We start from the raw sequence: 22,080 nt of genomic DNA, 5'->3' as shown, positions 1-22,080 counted from the left end.
ATGGCTGCCGCTTCCTCCCCGTCATTCTCACACAGATCTCAGATCACCGACAATGTGAACAGAAGGGAAAGCGGAGCAGTGACCACACAGTACACTTCAGATGCGGAAGTGAGGTCATTGTTCACTTCCTGCATTTAAAGTGTACTGCGCTGTCTGCAGGTCTGTTTGTGTTGGGGATGGGGAGGTTGCCAGTGGTGGACTAAGGGGGTGGTGACAGGAGCATACCACTCTGAGTGCCACCATGGCAGGGGGTGACACTGGATATCTCTTGCATGGAGGAGGAACACACACACACACCCTTGGCTACCTATACTGAAGGTGGCTACCTGTACTGGGGGGTGCACCTTTGTCTACCTACCTATACTGGAAAGCTACTTTTTTTTGGAGGGGATTAGGTGGAGGTCTACAGATTACCTGCTGCTGGAGGCCACAAAAACCTTAGCAGGACCCCTGAGCATGGTCTACGGAGAGAGGATGAGAGGGGACATGCCCATTTTACGCGTTTCACCAAACTACCAACCCGATGGAACAATTGCCTTTTAAAGGGAACCAGAGACGAAGCACCCTTGTGTATTTTACCATACATATCAGTAAGAACATTAGAGAAAACACTTACCATGCTCTCTGTTTCATCCTCACTGCTAAAAGTGTCTGTTATCAGCTGTGATAAGAATCCCGGACGGAGCATTCAGTCTGGCTTTGCAGGGAATAATTATAGCTGAGTCATTATAGCAGAGCCACAAGGGGGCAGGCTTGGGCTTGAAAAGACACCAGAGAAGACAGACTCAGCTATAATCTTTCCATAGCAAAGCCAGACTGAGTGCTCAGTCTGGGATTCTTATCAGAGGTGATAACTGTCAGATTAAGCAGAGAACAATGAAACAAAGAGCAGATTAGGTGTTTACTGTCATGTTCCCACTGATTTATAAGGTAAAATACAAGAGGGTGCTTCATCTCTGGTTCTCTTTAAGGTTAAATCAGAGATGGATTAAGATGTAATGGGGTCCTAGGCAAGGTAGTAGATTTGGCTCCCCCTTGTGGTCCTTTTGGTAAGCTGAAGTGGAGAGGGGTCAGAGAAGGTGGCTGGTGGGCCTCTTGACGCTCACTAGGCCCCAGGCACCTGCCTAGCTTACCTGGTGGATGATCCTGTTCTGGGTTAAATGTAAATGACTTTATAAAGAACCTGCACTTACCATAATATAGGCATTCCTGTTTATAAACTTGATGAACTTTTCCAGGCACCAGAAGCAGCACTTCAAGCAGCATAATATGAATCTTGCACAGGCATTTTGGGATACTGAAAAAAAATGGCAAAGAAAAAAAATATACCTATTATCTTTAACAAAACACGTCCTCCACTGATCGCCATTCACTTCCCAGCGTGGTAAAGAAACAACATGAAGATTCATCCAATTATTACTCACCTTTAAGTTTATGGTCTAAGTACTCTAATATGATGCGAATGAACTGTACAAGTGCCAAGATGAGGGAGCCGAGGGCTAGAGATCCAGTGTGATACCTGGCACAGGAGACAAGGACATATATTTCATTACACTTACATCTTAAAGGACATCCGAGGTGAAAATTACGATGACTAAGGTGGCCAACATCAGGTGACTTGGCAGCCGATCGACTGTCAGATTTGCTTATTATGATTAGAATTGGATGAAAATTGGTGCCGCAAAGTGCATGCCCGACCAGCAGGCATGGGCTTCCGAATTCCGCGGAAGCTAAAATTCCGAAATTCCGCCGGAATTGGGGTTTCCGCATGGTTCCGCGGAATTCGGAATTTGCAATCCGGAATTCGGAATTCCGGCAAAATCGGAATCGGAATGAATTGACCAATCAGGAGATGCGGAATGAGTTGACCAATCATAATCAGCGGAAAGTTACCGCGCTAAAATAACGGTTTCAACATTTTTTTTATCCAAATTTACAAAATACAAATCAACTTTATTAACAATAGATATTTCAAATGAGCGATTGAGTATTTCCTCCTAAATTTACGGAAATCCGTTTAAAAATACGGAAAGTGCACGTGGCGGAATACCGCGGAATTCCGCGGAATGTAGCGGAATTCCACCGGAATGTAGCGGAAGCGGAATTTCGGTAGTGGCGGTATGCGGAATTACCGCGGAATCGGAAATTGGCTCTTCCGACCATGCCTGCCGACCAGCCCAAAATGATTTGAATGAATCAGTCGGACATCCTGCAAGATGTAGGGCAGACTTGCGTGTGTGGTGGTAACAAAAATGATATCGGGACGAGCGACGAAACCCCCGGCGCTGTCCCCCTAATGAGTAATGTGTGTCAAAGCAAGAGGAAAGTCACAAAGCTTCATTCCTTGACCTTTTTCCCAACTTCCATTACCTTATTGCTCTTCCAAAGGAAGAAAAGAGGGGGCATGTAGGGATGTCAGCGGGTTTCTTAAATGCCCAGTAGTATGAGGCGAAGGCACCGGCCAGCGTACACTGCCCCAGGGCGATGGAGAAATTCACCAGCCACAAGAATACAAAGACGTTGCCCAGCTGAAAGATCAGGATGTATTTATAGTAAAAACCTTCACCCCCGTAAAATGCAAAGGTGCACTGAGCCCCCGGACACAGCTTTGTCACATTGGTGGTGTTGAATGTCTAAGGAGAGAAAAAAACAAAAACAAAACAGAAGGTTAGAAAATGACTATAAATTGCCAGGTGGATGACAAGCAGAGATCTAGACCAGGGTAGTTTTGCTAATGAAGGGTCTGTTGACTATATTAAAGACAGAAGTCTAAAAACCACCAGCAGGTCATCATCTGGCACCATGCGGCTCTTGAAATCTTCTGCTGGTACCTTCAAGATCAGGGCATTTACCCTCATCAAAGATGGCTGCTGCATATTTGATTTCCTATCATATGACCTCCCAATCAGTAGACAATGGAAGGGTGATAGGGTAGTGGTTGCATCAGGTTCCCATACACGATTAGATGGTTTTTTTCAATCAGGTAAAAGATTGCTATCTCCCTAATATCCATTGTTTACAACCTTTCAACTAATGATCAGATCATTTGTAATGTGACTGTTACACACTTTGTACCTCTCAATGCAGTCACACAAAGCTATGTGGTAGTTAATTGCACACCATTCACCCATGTAAAAGATGAAAATAAACATTTTGAAATAACTACATTTGGTACCTAAGAAGAGAAGAAAATAGGAAGAGTAAGGAAGGTGTAAGCAAAGAGGAAAGCAGAATAAAAGAAGGAGAGGAGAAGAGCAGAAGAAGAAGAAAGGGGAAAAGGAACACAGAAGTGAGAAGAAAGGAAAGAGGAAGGCAGAGGAAAAGGAGAGGAGAAGGGAAAGAGGCGAGCAGAAGAAGAGGAAGGGGGAAAAGGAACCCAGAAGGGGGGAGAAAGGAAAGAGGAAGGCAGAGGAAAAGAAGGAGAGGAGAAGGGAAAGAGGCGAGAGGAAGACAAGGAGAGGAGAAGAAAAAGATGAAAAGCAGAAGATTACAAAAGGAGAATAGAAGTAAAAAAGGAACACAAAAGAAGAGAAGAAGAAGAGAAGGAAAACAGAAGAGCAGAAGAAGAAAAGGTGAGGAGAAGGAAAAGAGGAACTCAGAAAAAAAATAAGCAGAAGAGAAGCAAAACGCAGAAGAAGAGAAGGAGAAGAGAAGGAAAACAGGAACACAGAAGAAAAGGAAAAGAGAAGAGCAGAAAGTGAAAAAGATAATAGGAGGAAAAGATGAATGCAGAAGAGAAGAAGGAGAGAATAAGGGGAGAAGGAAAAGAGGAACAAAGAAGGAGGAAAGGAGAGGAAAAGAGGAATGCAGGAGAAGAGAAGAAGAGGTGAAGGAAAGGATGAACACAGAAGAAGGGAAGGAGAGGATGAATGAAAAGAGGAAAACATTAGAAGAGGAGAGGAGAATGGGAAGAGGAAAGCAGAAGTAGAGAAGGAAAATACGAGCGTAGAAGAAGAGAATGCGAGAATATGGAAAAGAGGCTAGCAGAAGAAGAGAAGGCGAGGAGAAGAGAAAGAGGAATGCAAAGGAAGAGAAAGAGAAGGAAAAGAGGAGAGCAGAAGAAGAGAAGAAGGAGAGGAGACGGGAAAGAGGAAGAGCAGATGGAGAGGCGAGGAAAAGTAAAGGCTGAGAGGAGAGCAAAAGAAGAAGAGAATGAGAAATAAATATAAAGTAAATAAAAAGCACAGAAAAGGAAAGAAGAGGAGAGAACAAAAGATGACCTAAAATGTATAGAAGGACGTTTTAGGAAAAGTAGAACAGGAAAGGGAGAGAAGAATGAAGCCAGGGAGAAGAAAAGAGAGGAAAAGCAGAGCAATGTGCTGACAGAAACACAAATAAGCTTAGAAGCTGCTGCTTATTGAATTGTGCCACCACTGACAGTCGCCTGGCCGGGCTCAGCAGCATCTGACACTTGCGCTCGCAGACTTACTTCAGGTACGCACACTTGGTTTGCATATTGGCACAAGGTCCTGTTTGCCATGACTTTGTATATAGCTTCTCCAGACGTAGCCAGGAACCTGGCCCAGAGTTAAGGAGAGATAACTTCCATATGTTACCACTTGGCTGCCAGTCTCTGATCTAATCTAGAGAGGTGCAACATATCGAGGCAGTATAAAGGATACACGGCGGTGACAGCCCAGTACGAGATGCAGATGGCGATTAGGATGAAGGTGATGATCGGGTAAAACAGCGTTGACATGATGTATCCGATCGCCCTGCAGCAGAATAAAATATTACAGCGCTATTCACATAAGTGACATCAGCCAACCACAAACTGCTCAAGATACAGGTCAGTTTACAACTGCAGCAAATTATAATGTATGAGTAAAGGGTAACTCTAACTACAAGAAAGTATCCAGTAATTAATGTAATATATAAACACACAAGAGGTTCACCATCATAACAGTTTTTCCTATTTTTGCACTTTTTGTTACCTGAAAATCTTCTGCAATTATGTGGAACTGTTTGGAACTTTAAATGCAAATGCGTGTTAAATTCACATACACTTTACAAAGGAAAAGGGGACTGTTTAAAGGACCTCTGTCGCGAAAATCTTAAAATTTAAAATATATGTAAACTTATACAATTAAGAAGTATGTTTCTTCCAGAGTAAAATGAGCCATACATTACTTTTCTCCTATGTTTCTGTCACTTACAGTAGGTAGTCGAAATCTGACAGAACCGACAGGTTTTGGACTAGCCCACCTCCTCATGGGGGTTCACAGGGATTTCTTTATTTTCAAAATGCACTTAGTGAGTGGCAGTTGCTCCATCCAGCTGCCAAAAAAAGTGTAGGGTGAGCAGGAAGGCTGGTCAGCATCTTTGTATACATCTTTTTCATGGAGTGTCTTTATAAAGAATAAAGGCCATGCTGAGAATCCCCTATGGAAAGATGGACTCTCCCAAAACCTGTCGGTAGTGTTGGGCGAACACCTAGATGTTCGGGTTCGCGAACGTTCACCGAACATTGCCGCGATGTTCGGGTGTTCGCGCCGAACTCCGAACATAATGGAAGTCAATGGGGACCCGAACTTTCGTGCTTTGTAAAGCTTCCTTACATGCTACATACCCCAAATTTGCAGGGTATGTGCACCTTGGGAGTGGGTACAAGAGGAAAAAAAATATTTGAAAAAGAGCTTATAGTTTTTGAGAAAATTGATTGTAAAGTTTCAAAGGAAAAACTGTCTTTTAAATGTGGAAAATGTCATGTTTCTTTGCACAGGTAACATGCTTTTTGTCGCCATGCAGTCATAAATGTAATACAGAGAAGAGGTTCCAGGAAAAGGGACCGGTAACGCTAACCCAGCACAAGCAGCAGAACACGTGATGGAACAGGAGGAGGCGCAGGAGGAGAAGGCCACGCTTTTTGAGACACAACATCCCAGGCCTTGCATGAGGACAAATAGCGTGCGGATATAGCAATGCTTTTTGCCGCCATGCAGTCATAAATGTAATAAAGATGAGAGGTTCAATAAACAGGGACCGGCAACGCTAACCCAGCAGCAGCAGCACACGTGATGGAACAGGAGGAGGCGCAGGAGGAGAAGGCCACACTTTCAGACACAACAACCCAGGCCTTGCATGAGGACAAGAAGCGTGCGGATAGCATGCATTTTGCCGCCATGCAGTCATAAATGTAATAAAGATAAGAGGTTCCATAAACAGGGACCGGCAACGCTAACCCAGCAGCAGCACACGTGATGGAACAGGAGGAGGCGCAGGAGGAGAAGGCCACGCTTTCAGACACAACAACCCAGGCCTTGCATGAGGACAAGAAGCGTGCGGATAGCATGCATTTTGCCGCCATGCAGTCATAAATGTAATAAAGATAAGAGGTTCCATAAACAGGGACCGGCAACGCTAACCCAGCAGCAGCACACGTGATGGAACAGTAGGAGGCGCAGGAAGAGAAGGCCACGCTTTCAGACACAACAACCCAGGCCTTGCATGAGGACAAGAAGCGTGCGGATAGCATTATTATGCAATGCTATATAGTGTGGCTGAGCGAGGTACACAGAGTGGCAGTAAACACAATGCTATATAGTGTGGCTGAGCGAGCAGTGTACTACTGTTCCCAGCAGACACAGAGTGGCAGTAAACACAATGCTATATAGTGTGGCTGAGCGAGGTACACAGAGTGGCAGTAAACACAATGCTATATTGTGTGGCTGAGCGAGCAGTGTACTACTGTTCCCAGCAGACACAGAGTGGCAGTAAACACAATGCTATATAGTGTGGCTGAGCGAGGTACACAGAGTAGCAGTAAACACAATGCTATATAGTGTGGCTGAGCGAGCAGTGTACTACTGTTCCCAGCAGACACAGAGTGGCAGTAAACACAATGCTATATAGTGTGGCTGAGCGAGGTACACAGAGTGGCAGTAAACACAATGCTATATAGTGTGGTTGAGCGAGCAGTGTACTACTGTTCCCAGCAGACACAGAGTGGCAGTAAACACAATGCTATATAGTGTGGCTGAGCGAGGTACACAAAGTGGCAGTAAACAAACACAATGCTATATAGTGTGGCTGAGCGAGCGGTGTACTACTGTTCCCAGCAGCGACACACAATGACTGGGGGGACCCTGGCTAGCGTGGCTGGAGCGCGAACTACCCTGCCTGCCTACCCAAAGCTAAACCCACAGACAAATGGCGGAGATATGACGTGGTTCGGGTATTTATTTACCCGAACCACGTGACAGTTCAGCCAATCAGAGCGCGTTCGGGTCCGAACCACGTGACCCGTTCGGCCAATCACAGCGCTAGCCGAACGTTCGGGGAACGTTCGGCCATGCGCTCTTAGTTCGGCCATGTGGCCGAACGGTTTGGCCGAACACCATCAGGTGTTTGGCCGAACTCGAACATCACCCGAACAGGGTGATGTTCTGCAGAACCCGAACAGTGGCGAACACTGTTCGCCCAACACTACCTGTCGGTAATGTCAGATTTCTACTACCTACTGTAAGTGACAGCAACATAGGAGAAAAGTCATTTATGGCTCATTTTACTCAGGAAGAAATTATGTCTGAAAAGGAAGAAATTATGTCTTATTTGTATGTGTTTTGAATGTAAAGATTTTTACGACAGTTCCTCTTTAAAGGCTCGTAGAAGGCTCCACCAAACCGCTTGATTGTCATCTGATTTTTGTCTGTTCAAAAATGAAGCATGTATATGGGTGTAAAATTACTAGACGACCAACTGATAACAGGCAGTTTGCCCGAATCCAACCGGCGGATCAACACACACAGCTGTTGGGCTGATATCCTGCAGTTGGCCCGTGTGTACAAGTCTTGCTTTGAATGTGGTCATATCATGTAATATGCAATTAGTTGGTCGTTCAGTTGGATGGTGCGCAAAAAATACAAGTCGTGTAATCGTTTGGTCATGTGGTTGGTCATGTGTGCTTTGCTGGGCGTGTGTATGAGGTTTTAGTCTCTCTGCAACTCAACCGACTACAGAAGTTTTCTAAAAGGTGCTCACTGCACTAGTGGTTTAACAACAACAACAAAACCCAACAGCGCCCTCTGCTGGTCACATACATCTCTGCCAAATACCAAACATATATAAGTCAATTGCTGCTAGGTGTTAATTGAAAGCATAAATTTATTCTGCGAAAAATGTCTTTTTACGCTGTATAATTCAGTATGTAAACGAGGCATGTGAAAAGCTGCAAATTGTTAGGTGATTGCATTAAAACATGCTGATTAATCAGAACAAAAAATAATAACTTTACATTTTTGTGCAAAATTAAGAAAAAAAACTAATAAAAAAAAAAAACTTGACAGAAGGTGGATAAAATGTGAAGCCTAAAAGGGGAAAAGTGATTAGTCTTGTATAGGAACGATGCTCTGAGTACTGTTTTTTTTTTTTTCATTTTTGCACTATTATTGTAAAGTTTTCTTGATGACTTTCAATTTGTATACTGCTGTCATGGTCATCTGTAATATCAAATGTGCAACTCCTCCCTCTAGTGGCTGTGAAAGAATAAACCCTGCCATAGTTTTGATTTTGTTTTAAAGGATTATTATTATTTAGTATTTATATAGCGCCGACATATTACGCAGCGCTGTTCAGTATGTATATATATATATATATATATATATATATATATATATATATATATATATATATATATATATATATATATATATATATATATATATTGTCTTGTCACTAACTGTCCCTCAAAGGAGCTCACAATCGAATCCCTACTATTATCATATGTCTATGTTTTGTATTATGTAGTGTAAGTACTGTAGTCTAGGGCCAATTTAGGGATGAGCCAATTAACGTATCTGTATGTTTTTGGGATGTGGGAGGAAACCGGAGTACCCAGAGGAAACCCACGCAGACACAGAGAGAACATACAAACTCATTGCAGATGGTGCCCTGGCTGGGATAAGATAAGGATAAGATTTAACCTCCCCGGTGTTTAATTCACGCACAATTTTTTGTACCAAAAGAGGTGAAACTTTTTTTAAGCAATTCTTTATATTGAAAGCATTTTTGCGGTCCGCTTGCAAGCTGTCCGCAATAGGGTTCCGACGGTATGAAATTCCACGGTATGATAACCGAAAAAAAAAATACCATGGTATGACGGTATTACCAGGGCTGTGGAGTCGGTAAAAAAGTCCACCGACTTCGACTCCTCAGTTTAGGATTCCACTGACTCCGACTCCTCTAATTTGCATATTACAATCTTGTTGACTGAAAGTATGTAACATGAAATTCATCTCTTAACTGCCAACGCTTAGGAATTTTACAAGACAACTAAAGTGAAAAGATTATCTAGACTACTATATTTATTCCCTTTAGTCATAGACTAAAACTAGTCCTTGGTAAGAGTACTTGTAAAAGGTACAAACCGGAACAAAGAACATCTATCAGGCCCTAGGCAATGTAACTGTGGGTACATGTAAGAGTGATGTGCAGGTACTCTGCAGGGGAATGAGGAGATTCTTCCTCTATTACACATTCTTCATGCACAATCTGAACCAGGTTTATCGGTGATAGACAACACCTCTGTGTTCAATGTGCACAGCATTCTCAGTGGATTCCCTGCAGCTCTGTGGAGAGTGCATATGTAGAGTATAGTACTACTGTGTAACAAAGTAAACCTGAGACAGATGAAAGTTTTATACATACTTGGGGCTTTCTCCAGCCCCCTTCAGGCTAATCAGTCCCTCGCTGTCCTCCTCCGCCACGTGGATCTTCTGCTATGAGTCCAGGTACTTGAGCCAGTCTGGCGTAGTGCGCATGCACACACTCCGCCGCCAGGAGCATACTACACCTGTGCAGCACTATTGCGCAGGTGCAGAACGCTCCTGGCTGTGGAAGCGGCATGCGGCCGGACAGCGCTGACTGGATGAATTACCAGGACTCATAGCAGAAAATCCAGGTGGTGGAGGAGGACAGCGAGGGACTGATTAGCCTGAAGGGGGCTGGAGGAAGCCCCAGGTATGTATAAAACTTTTCTTTTCATCCGTCTCAGGTATCATTTAATTCGTAGTCACCAAACCAAATTTTAAAAACATATCAAATTATTTGATTTCATGAGCAAAGAGTACATTTGCATAAATCAGAATCAACGCAGAATTATTTCCATCTCATTGACCATCTCTATTAGTGACACAGCTACACATCAGGCTTTATACTTACAGCATAGATGTTATTTTGTATATATAAGAGATTCTGTGTACACATCATATATACAGTCACAATCAGATGTGTATATCTGACTTTAAAAATACGGGGACTGCTTTATTGAAGCAGCACAAGTAACTAATTTTGATTGGTTTATTTCATTTTTGTGGACTAAGCACAACTATTACTGTATGTATAAATTATTTATGATGACTATTATCTGAGAAATAGAACATTTTATCATATGTTCTATTTTAATTACAGTTGAAATTCATTAGGAGTCGGTGCATTTTTTCCCGACTCCGACTCCAGGCACCCAAAATTGCCCCGACTCAGACTCCACGACTCCGACTCCACAGCACTGGGTATTACAATACTGTATACGGTGGGTATTATACAATTATTTGGACCCGGGGCTTCCCCCCTTACAGCAGAGTGCTGCAGGGAAGTGCTCTCTGTTTCCCTCCCGTAGCAGAGTGCCGCAGGGAAGTGCTCTCTGTTCACCTCCCATAGCAGAGTGCCGCAGGGAAGTGTTCTCTGTTTCCCTCCCATAGCAGAGTGCCACAGGGAAGATGCTCTCTGTTTCCCTCCCGTAGCAGAGTGCCGCAGGGAAGTGCTCTCTGTTCACCTCCCATAGCAGAGTGCCGCAGGGAAGTGTTCTCTGTTTCCCTCCCATAGCAGAGTGCCACAGGGAAGATGCTCTCTGTTTCCCTCCCATAGCAGAGTGCCGCAGGGAAGTGCTCTCTGTTCACCTCCCATAGCAGAGTGCCGCAGGGAAGTGTTCTCTGTTTCCCTCCCATAGCAGAGTGCCGCAGGGAAGTGCTCTCTGTTCACCTCCCATAGCAGAGTGCTGCAGGGAAGTGCGCTCTGTTTCCCTCCCATAGCAGAGTGCTGCAGTGAAGTGCTCTCTGTTCACCTCCCATAGCAGAGTGCTGCAGGGAAGTGCGCTCTGTTTCCCCCCCATAGCAGAGTGCCGCAGGGAAGTGCTCTCTGTTCACCTCCCATAGCAGAGTGCTGCAGGGAAGTGCTCTCTGTTCACCTCCCATAGCAGAGCGCTGCAGGGAAGTGCGCTCTGTTTCCCTCTCATAGCAGAGTGCCGCAGGGAAGTGCGCTCGGTTTCCGTCCCATAGCAGAGTGCCGCAGGGAAGTGCGCTCTGTTTCCCTCCCATAGCAGATAGCAGAGTGCTGCAGGGAAGTGCGCTCTGTTTCCCACCCATAGCAGAGTGCTGCAGGAAAATGCGCTGTTTCCCTCCCATAGAGGAGTGCTGCAGGGAAGAGCGCTCTGTTTCCCTCCCATAGCAGAGTGCCGCAGGGAAGTGCGCTCTGTTTCTAGCCCATAGCAGAGTGCTGCAGGGAAGTGTGCTCTGTTTCCCTCCTATAGAGGAGTGCTGCAGGGAAATGTGCTCTGTTTCCCTCCCATAGAGGAGTGCTGCAGGGAAGTGCACTCTGTTTCCCTCCCATAGAGGAGTGCTGCAGGGAAGTGTTCTCTGTTTCCCTCCTATAGAGGAGTGCCGCAGGGAAGTGCGCTCTGTTTCCCTCCCATAGCAGACTGCTGCAGGGAAGTCTGATGGACAGTCCACAGTAGCCTCCTCAGTTAAATGAATTGTTCAATGTACTTTGTAAAGTGTTGTGGGGTAATATGCCGGCACTACATCTGCGCAGAAGAATAATAACTCACCGACTGCCTTCCTGCAGAAGAGCGATGGCGATCCGGATCCTGTTTCTTAAAAAGATCAGCATGAGGATGATGATGACTTCCACAATGCAGAGGATGATCACTGCCAAGAAATAAAGGCCATTTAAATGTGATGTATTCTGTTTTTACAATGTGATGTTTTTACAAATGGTAGCCAGAGGCGGATTTTTACTTTTTACCACCCAAGGCCCACTATCACCAACTGCCGACAAACCTACAGCACCCTATATCTCCCCACAACACGGCAGGGATTAGACTATAGGCTCCCCTGAGGACAGTTAGTGAAGTGATGGCAGGGATTACATATTAAAGAGAGTCTGAAGCGAGAATAGATCTCGCTTCAGACCTCATAGCTAGCAGGGGCATGTGTGCCCCTGCTAAAACGCCGCTATCCCGCGGCTTAACGGGGGTCCCTTCACCCCCAAATCCCCTCCGTAATGTGGGGGAGCGCTTCCGCATTGGGGCAGGGCTAACCGCCGCAGCCCTGTCAGACGCGTATCTCCGCCTCTTCCCCGCCCCTCTCAGCAGGGCCGGATTTCTGAGCAGGCTTCCGAGGCCGGGGACTAGGGCGGAGACTTTTTTGCTACTTCAAGGGGCGGGTGGGGAGATGCGCACACTATTCTCTATCCCAACAGTACAGCTTCATGCACTAGAGATGGGAAGTTCGGATCTTTTCAATGATCCGGATGATTCGAATCGGATCATTGAAGAGATCCGGATCTTTGATCCGAATCTCGGATCATTTTACTAGGGAAGCATTCGGGGGTGAAATGACTAGCAGGACAGGTCTGTGGACAGGAGAAGGGGAGGGAGGTGGACACGCAGAGAAGGGGAGAAGACGGGCACACAATACCCACATGCTGCAATCATATGCTTTACATGTATTTCACCTATATGCTCATCTGTATACTTTCAATGCAAACGTCGCACAGTGAAAGAAAGCATTCCCAGAAGATAAGTGCAGCTGTATAGAGCGAATGCAGGAGGATCATATTACGCTGCAATCACAGTGCCTGCAAAGTTACTGAGCTGTGCTGAGCCAAAAGCTTCCAATGTGATCACTGTGCAGCACTACGGAACAGCCAGCCTATAATGAGCAGCACGTTATAGCCAGTATGTGTGCTCTACACATATCTGGCAGTGGCACCCATGTCCCCTCTACCTCTCTCATCTACCTGTGGCTGCAAGGCTGGCTCCCCTCCAACTCAGCGATCCATCCCTGCTCTGCTTCCAGGACCCCGCTGCCCGCTGAGAGGGGGCGTGTCGCTCCTGGCCCCGCCCCTTTTTGCGATCCGAATCACTCATTTTGATGATTCGGATGATCGACTCATAAAATAGATTCGGATCAAAGATCCGAATCGTTCATGATCCGGACAACACTATCATGCACATCGTTCAGGCCCGTCTGTCAAGAGCTGCAGCTGAAAGCAAAGAGAGCATTCTCCTGCTCTTTATGCTTCTTATTAGCTGCAGCGTCTGCTTGTAGCCTGTCAGGTTATCTGGCTCTCCCCTGCCGTTATATGACACTGTGACCTGGCAGGGGAGAAGTGATCTGCAGCGGCCCCTCCCCCGCCCCTCTCCACGGACACAAACACAGCAGCAGGAGGGAGTCAGCCAGGAGGAGGGAAAGCTGCCTGCGCTCCATCCAGCACTAGAGAGATGGCAAGAAGTGTGCAGGGATGTGAACTTGCACAGTGTGTGCTAAGGTACCATGCTCATGCTGGGGCATATTTTTTTTAACTAGTCTTTTGAATGGGGTCACGCAAAGTATATGAAGTGTGCAGCAATCCTACACAGTGCTGGCCACCACTACATCAAGTTAATCATGTTCTGCTTTGTAGAAAATGATGACTGTCTTTTGGGAAATCCACAATTTTTTTAAAGTAATGTCTGTATCTCACATCTTACACAAAGCTAAACTGGAGATATTATTGCGGATGCTACAGAGGCAGTAAGGCAGGAGAAGGGATGATTCAGATGAGTTTCTGTGGATGGTTATTGGGCGCTCGTTTATCTAATGTTAGCTTGTGTTAAAACACTTTTCAGCTACCAAGCAGAAGAAAAGCGTTCAGCATCGGTGCCCGGCAATTCGTCATTGGGGTTGTGCTTTGAGCCCCTGTCTCCCATCTTGCACTCCCCCTCTGTACTTTACACTTTTCTCACTAGTTTTACTTTCTAGTTATGGTCTAATGTCCTACCATATTTTTAAAGTGGTTCTGTGGTGGTCTGGTGACATGACTATGTACTCTGTAAAGTGCCTAAGATGACAGTGCTGTACACATACTTATTAAAGTTGTTCTGTGGTGGTCTGGAAAAACAAAGTGTCACTTACCTGGGGCTTCTAACAGCCCCCTACAGATATCCTGTCCTGCGCCATCACTGACGAATCCTGTTTCCCACGCAGGTCACCGTCTCATGTGGGTATTTGTCTAACAAGACGAATGTCAAAGCGGCTGTGCAGCCATGGCCGCGCGCGTTCTCTTTCCCGCTTGCGTCTCCAGGAGCTTACTACGCAGGCGCTGTACGAAAAAACTTTGTACTGTGCATGCAGAGTAAGCTCCCGGAGACAGGAGCGAGGACGTGCACAGCCACGGCTGCGCAGTTGTTGTGACATTGTGAAGTTTTTTTTCGAGCGGCCATGGCTGCACAGCCGCTTTGACATTCGTGTTGTTAGACAAATACCCGCATGAGACGGTGACCTGCGGTGGGAAACAGAGGATTCGTTAGTGACGGCGCAGGACAGGATATCTGTAGGGGGCTGTTAGAAGCCCCAGGTAAGTGACACTTTGTTTTTCCAGACCACCACAGAACCACTTTAATAAGTATGTGTACAGCACTGTCATCTTAGGCACTTTACAAAGTACATAGTCATGTCACTGACTGCCCTCAGAGGAGCTCACAGTCTACTACCTACCATAGTCATAGTATAATGTCCTACCATATTATTATTATGTATTTATATAGCACTGACATCTTCTTCAGCACTTTACAGAGTACACAGTCATATCACTGACTGTCCTCAGAGGAGCTCACACTCCAATCCTACCATAGTCATAGTGTAATGTCCTACCATATTATTATTATGTATTTATATAGCACTGACATCTCCTGCAGCACTGTACAGAGTACATAGTTATGTCACTGACTGTCCTCAGAGGAGCTCACACTCCAATCCTACCATAGTCATAGTCTAATGTTCTACCATATTATTATTTCTGTAGCACTAACATCTTCTGCAGCACTTTACAGAGTACACAGTCATGTCACTAAAGGTACATACATCAAGTGATTCTGATTCAATCGATAAAACATTAAAATGTATTAAGCGATCAACTTGAGTGTGGTTGATCGAAAGTCAATTGACTAGTGGCCCACACACTACAAGCGATATTCTATGTGATTCACCTTCACTAGTCGATCTGACCGATGTTGTACCACCATGCTCTGAATGATAGGTGAACGGTAGCTGATCTCTGTGCGAACAACTGATATTTTGCACATCCTGCTTGATCGACTCTCTTTCGATTCTATAAAATGATGGACTCAAATGGTTGATTGTTTAGCAAATAGCTAAATGTATAGCTACCTTAAATGTCCTTAGTCAATTTAATCACCCTAATCTCTTGATCTGTAACCCTAACTTGATACTTAATGTTATCCATTTTCCCATTATCCCATTCTCAAATTCATAGCCTCACCCTAATTTTCCCAAGTTCCTAGCCTTTAATTTCCCCTTACCGCCTTTTTGTTACTTTGACCTTACTTTAACTCCTTTATATCCCTAACCTCTCCACTTTTCCTTGTTTGTTAAACCTTTTCTAACCCCACTGTTGTCGGGAACGGGGGGGGGGGGGGCGGCTGGTGTTAGTGGGCCTTGGGCGGTAAAAAGTACAAATCCGGCCCTGCCTCTCAGTCTTCCTTCACTGAGAGGGGCGGGGGAGAGGCGGCGATGCGCGTTTGATAGACGCGCTGGGAGGCAGGGCTGCAGCTGTTAGCCCTGCCTCCAGGAAGGAAAAAAAAGCGACCAAGTCTGCGACCAAGGTTTGCGGGGGGTGGGTTGGGGGTGAAGGGACCCCCGTTAAGCCGCGGGATAGCGATATATGAGAGCTGAAGCGAGATTTAATCTCGCTTCAGTGTCTCTTTAAGCTCCTCTGAGGACAGCTAGTGTCATGATGGCAGGTATTAGATTGTAAGCTCCTTGGCACAATCGGTGAGTGACAGGCAGCTCAAAGATCACTGTACATGCCTGTTTGCTGCCCCCTCATACCCCAAGTGCCAGATGCGGCTCTTGGTAGTCGCCCAACGCTATGTGCAAACTATGTAGCTGGATGATTGTTCGGCAGCCTAACTGCTACAGCTGCCCTGCTGCCCACAGCCCACCACTTGCTTTCCTGGTGCCCTAGGCCATGGCCTATGGGGCCTTGCCTGAAATCTGGCAATGCTGGTAGTCACACTTAAAGAGGAACTGTAACCGAGGATTGAACATCCCAATCAATAGCTTATATGCTTTTTCCCACAAGAAATCTTTACCTTTTCTCAAACAAATCATCAGGGGGCTCTGTATGGCTGATATTGTGTTGAAACCCCTCCCACAGTGTGATGTAAGCACATAAGTATTGACATCACACTGTGTGAGCCTTGTTGCATTGTGGGAAATAACAGCTGTTTTAAACTGCCAAAAAAGCAAGCAGCATCTCCTTCTACAGACATCACCTTCCAGCAGTAAAGATGTCTCCTGTGATACATTTCGGAATGCAAATCAGGGTGAGGAAAGATATTACAATGGGCATACATTTACTATATCATTTATAAATAATTATTGTAAAAATTAAGCAGTTTTTTTTCATTACATTATTTTCTATGCAGTCCCTCTTTAAATGAGCACTGATTGGTAGCCACGTATAAAACAAACACCGATTGGTAGCCACACATAAAATGAACACAAAATGGTAGCTACACATTACTGCACTTATCCTCTTCATGCCAATGGACTGGATAAGTCTGAAATATTATATCATAAAGTCATACTTACTAAACGCCAGCCATGTATCCCTGAGCTGTAAGTAGACACGAAAGTCTGTCTGCAGCCCAATGTCATAGATGGTGAGGTCTGATCCTGGGACTCCCTTCAGGCTGTCATATTCCCAGTAGCAATGCCAGATGCCTGGAAGGATAGCACAGACATATTATCTAGATGCACGTTGCTTAAAAAAATTATGATATAATGAATTGGTTGTGTAGTACGGATAATTGCTAGAACATTAGTAGCAAAGAAAATATTCTCATATTTTTATTTTCAGGTATATAGTGTTTTTTTTATAACAATTGCATCATTCTCTAATATTTGCAGTTTACACACTACTCAGCATTCTAAATGATTTTACAGAACAGGCTAGTGAACTTTTAAACTGTCCTCTGCAGAAAAAAAAAAAAAGCAAGACACTTGAGATAAGCTTCAGAAGACAGAGCTCTCTACGACTTTGATAGTCATGGAGCTCAATGCAGTAATGTCTGAATAACATCAGAAACAAGCATGTTGCTAATTATGTCAGATCTGACAATAATGTCAGAAACCCCTGATCTGCTGCATGCTTGTTCAGGGTCTGTGGCTAAAAGTATTAGAGACGGAGGATCAGCAGGACAGCCAGGTAACTGGTATTGCGTAAAAGGAAATAAATATGTCAGCCTCCATATCCCGCATTAAAGAAACTCTGTATTAAAAAAAATGCCCCTGGGGGGTACTCACCTCGGGAGAGGGAAGCCTCCGGATCCTATCGAGGCTTCCCCCGTCCTCCTCTGGTGTCCCAAGGTGGTCTCGCTGCAGCCCACGGAATGCACAGGCTGTGCAATATTTACCTTCCCCGGCTCCAGCAGGGGCGCTGTTGCGGCACTCAGCTCGGAAATAGCCGATCTCAGTGGAGTCCGCTCTACTGCACAGTCACAGGCGTCTTTGTGCCTGCGCAGCAGACAGGACCCGACTGGGATCGGATATTTACTTCTTTTTCAAAGCCGAGTGCCGCTACTGCACCTGCGTTGGAGCCGGGAAGGTAAATATTTACATCCCCACCGTCAATGTAGAAAATAGCTGATTGAAGGGCTTCTACTTTAAAATGTACCTATTGAGTACAACTTATCTTTTTTTTAACTTTTACACAGATAAAAATAAACTCTGTGTACAGCGCTAGGAAAACATTTATGGTCCTTTGGCTTTAGCCCATTAACAGCTTCAATAGAGTTTGAGATAAGTGCACTGGTTTTGACCTCAGTTGGTAGAACTCGTGCTGTAAATTCTTGGAATGCTTTGATCTCTCTCTACCAGCAGAAAATATAGAAACTGAGAGCAGAAGTTCTCTGTTATTGCCTCACACTGCCCCCTAGTGACAAGGGGCCATAAATACACATTACAGCAGTACTAATTAGAAGCAATGAAATATAACAAGTAAGTAATTAATGAAGTCAAATAAATTGGCCTGGAGCGCTTGCAAGCATCTAAATAAATTGGCTGCTAAAATTTCAGAAAAGTCGTCAAACTTTCCATTAAAATATTGGGGGTCTTAGTTACGGAATAACAATCGTCACTTACCATACCCCACAACTCCCAGTACACCGACTATAAAGATCCAGAAGAATACCCCGGCCGTGAACCTCAGAAGTATAAGGAATAGAAGACTGACGACCATAGCGATGAAAAGGGCTCTAAACCAGTGAAGAAAACAAAAAAAAACAAAAAAAGGAAAATAGTTACTTATTTCAGAGAGCAGGATGTTTATTCAGAATTACATTACCCAATAGGTTGTCAGAGGCCTCTAAGAGATACGTTATCAGCTCGCCCGGCTTTTCAGTAAATTAAATTATTTGCTGCTTGCCAACTAAACATACTGACATACTGAAAGCAAGTAGAAAGGGTAAACCTGAGATCAAAAACATCCTTAATGCAGTTGTATTTCAAGAAATTGTCACAAGCTGGAAATCATTAAGGCTGGGCTGCTTTTTAACTATTTAATTAAAAAGAAAGAAATGTACCGCTTACATCAAGATCCAGAACCAGGAACTGGCGTAGTCCTCGAAAATCCTCATTCCGACGGATCGCGCATCCAACACGCTATTTATACCGCTAGTGTATCAAAAAAATAAAGAAAAAAACAGAGACAGGGAGAGGACAACATTTATTTGCAGTATTCAGGAAGAAAATACTTTATTGAGTTATTTACTAATGCTGGATGAAAAGAGAACTGAACAGAATAAGACATTTATATTTCTCCTGGCGGACTAAAAGCACCAGAGCTGCAGCCACTAGGGCGTGCTCTATGGGCAGTAGCAGTGTTAGGGAGTCTTGCCCAAGGTCTCCAACTGAATAGGTGCTGGCTTACTGAACAGGAAGAGCCGAGATTCAAACCCAGGTCTCCTTGTCAGAGGCAGAGCCCTTAACCAGTACCTTAAAGGGGAACTGAAGTAAGAGGTATACGGAGGCTGCCATGTTTATTTCCTTTTAATCAATACCAGTTGCCTGGCAGCCCTGCTGGTCTATTTCTCTGCAGTAGTATCTGAATAACACCAGAAACAAGCATGCAGCTAGTCTTGTCAGATCTGACTTTAAAGTCTGAAACACCTGATCTGCTGCATGCTTGTTCAGGGGCTATGGCTAATAGTATTAGAGGCAGAGGATCAGCAGGGCTGCCAGGCAACTGGTATTGCTTAAAAGGAAATAAACATGGCAGCCTCCATATACCTCGCTCTTCAGTTCCCCTTTAAACAGGTCAAGAGTGTATAAATAATAAAGAGTGTATAAATTATACTGCCAAAATCATCAATCTTCCTATTGGCTGCTTGAAAGAGACGCCTCTAGGACATACTGTGTTCCATACGGCCTTCCCTAGACACTAGAGTCGGTGATGATACTTTGACTGGACCTCAAAACTAAGAGAGGGATTTAATGCAAAATTGAACTTTATACCAATCAGTAGCCAATAACCCCCCTCCCCCCCCCCATCCCATAGATCATCAGGGGAGTCTGTATGGCTGACCCTGCAGTGAAACCCCTCCCACAGTGTGATGTCTCTCTCTCTCTCTCTCTCTCTCTCTCTCTCTCTCTCTATATATATATATATATCTATATATATATTCAGTGGTAGCCCTTTTTATAGGAGGGCTCTCACTTTTGGTATACCTCACTTCCTGTCTCATTGCCAACTATCACATGAACAGGAAGTGAGGTGGAACCTCTCCAATATGGAGAACGAAAACAGGTTCTGTCTCTAGCCGATTCCAACACTTGCCTATGCTATAAATAAAACAAGAAAAATGGTTTAGTTACACTTTTAATACAAATGTATAGTATTTTTCTTATTTGTTTTGTCCAACTATTGTGCTTAATTGAAAAATTACAAATTGGCCTTTTAGCTGTATTTCGTTTTATGAAAGGCCCTATAGTTCTCTGGGAAACTTAACTAGATTGCACTGCTGCAAATTAGGTTTAATTGCCTGACTTCTAGGTTCTGAATGGGTGTCATGTCCGTTACAATCTTACATGTAAATCAAGCATTAGTGAATAACCCTGGTGAAGTACAGCTTAAATACTGTATTTACATATGCAAGTCACATTCTATGAACAGATGTGGGTTAAATGTCATATTAGTAAAGTGCTGTAACAGGCAGCCACATTGCATCTCAGCTACAAATGTTAAAGGCGGCAGAATTCTTTAGTTTAGTGGGGACAATTTGCTATAGTTTGAAATAGTTTGGAAAGGGGTTAGCACTTTTAAGGGGCTGGGACCATCTGGGAGAATTTCACTTTGGTGCTGTTGTGACACAAAAAGGGTAGACAAGACACAGAACATTTATATTGTGTTTTTCTCCTGGCAGACTCAAAGTACTTCGGGGCTGAGGCCACTTAAGGCCCATACACATGGCATACATTTGTCTGTAGTTGTGAGGCAGCGACAAACAGCATATTTATGGCAAATTTATGGCAGCAAAAATTTGAGTTTGTGACAGTTGTACACACGTGACAACAGAAAGAGTGACGACACGACGGAAGCTGTCTGCCACAGACTATGTATAGTAGTAGTACTATGGTAGCGACTCTGCTGTGGGTAGAAGACTTCCATACACACGACAGGACACCAACAGACTAAACAACGGTTTGTGAGACAAAAGTCACAAGCGATTCACCAGTTGAATCGCTCAAACATGGCTTTCTGCAGGCAGTCTGCTGACAGTCTGTCTTTTGCCACACAAAACAAACCGTCTCACAAACCATTGCTCAACACGTGTCTGTACAGACATTTGTATGCCGTGTGTATGGGCCTTTAGTTCACACTCCACGGGCCAGCAGTCACTAATTGACAAAACAGTGTGCAAGTGAGTAGGGAGGCTGGCTGGTACCTTACTATTTTGGCAGTTAAACTGCCGTTCAGGAAATGCTTTTGAAAACAAAGAAAAACATGACAATCCCCCATGAGGAGATGGCCTAGTCGAAAACCTGCCGGTACTGCCAGATTTGACTGTTTACTTTTCCTCACTAGAGTAGTCCTTTAAGGCCTCTTTGAGACGGGAGGCTGAATTGTGCGCTTGTTGGCAGTTCAGCATCCCGTTTGCCGCCCTCCAGCGCAAAGTGCAAAATGTGCAAAAATCTATTTATGAAAAATACAACCATGAAGAAATGAAGTGCTAGTGCAAAACTGCCTGCAGATCTCTACAAGCAACTCAATATCCCAAATTTCTTTTCGATTACCGCTAGCGTTTTGCGGAACTAATTTTTCCATGATTAACGTGGAAAAATAATTGGACAAAGTAGCGTTTTGGGAGCAATTGCGATTAGCGGTTCTATACATGATAATCGTGATCGCTCCAAAATCGCCGCCAAAATGCTGCAAGTAATGCATTTGCGATTATTGCTAATCACAAAACGCTGCGATTGCAGCAGTGAGAACACTGCCATAGGATAACATGGGTTTGCAATGAGCAGCTTAGTTGTGAACGAGCCGTTTTCTGCTGAATGGATAGATTGTAAATACACAACAAAATGAATGTCTTAGTTATAAAATTAGTGTTCACATGCCAAATTCTGCTAAACCAAGCTGGCAAATCTGGAGATGAATTCTTTTGTCATGCTAAGCATTATTTTTGCCATCACGGATGTATTCTTTATTTGAGGCGATACATCAATGCCATTATTAGTGGGTCGCACACCATGTATAGATCATATACATATGTTCTTGTATTCAGTATTGGCTTTCATG

General features: G+C 44.4%; 1 protein-coding gene across 4 annotated transcripts in view; it reads right to left on the bottom strand.

Annotated features, from left to right (window-relative positions):
- The window catches only part of SLC44A5 (solute carrier family 44 member 5), a 247,105-nt gene that overhangs the window by 44,382 nt on the left and 180,643 nt on the right, over positions 1–22,080 (bottom strand). For all 4 annotated transcript variants that reach the window (XM_068239204.1, XM_068239205.1, XM_068239203.1 and 1 more), the window contains 9 exons: positions 18,870–18,953; positions 18,423–18,535; positions 16,872–17,003; positions 11,822–11,921; positions 4,623–4,715; positions 4,430–4,517; positions 2,371–2,633; positions 1,425–1,519; positions 1,194–1,297 (listed from right to left, as the gene is read on the bottom strand). In XM_068239204.1, the coding sequence (XP_068095305.1) occupies positions 1,194–1,297; positions 1,425–1,519; positions 2,371–2,633; positions 4,430–4,517; positions 4,623–4,715; positions 11,822–11,921; positions 16,872–17,003; positions 18,423–18,535; positions 18,870–18,953 (1,072 nt within the window). The remainder of the gene's footprint in view (positions 1–1,193; positions 1,298–1,424; positions 1,520–2,370; positions 2,634–4,429; positions 4,518–4,622; positions 4,716–11,821; positions 11,922–16,871; positions 17,004–18,422; positions 18,536–18,869; positions 18,954–22,080) is intronic.

This window comes from Hyperolius riggenbachi, chromosome 6 (assembly GCF_040937935.1).
Source record: "Hyperolius riggenbachi isolate aHypRig1 chromosome 6, aHypRig1.pri, whole genome shotgun sequence".
Taxonomy (NCBI): domain Eukaryota; kingdom Metazoa; phylum Chordata; class Amphibia; order Anura; family Hyperoliidae; genus Hyperolius; species Hyperolius riggenbachi.
Note: the sequence above shows the minus strand (reverse complement) of the source record. Positions and strands in the feature narration are given on the sequence as shown.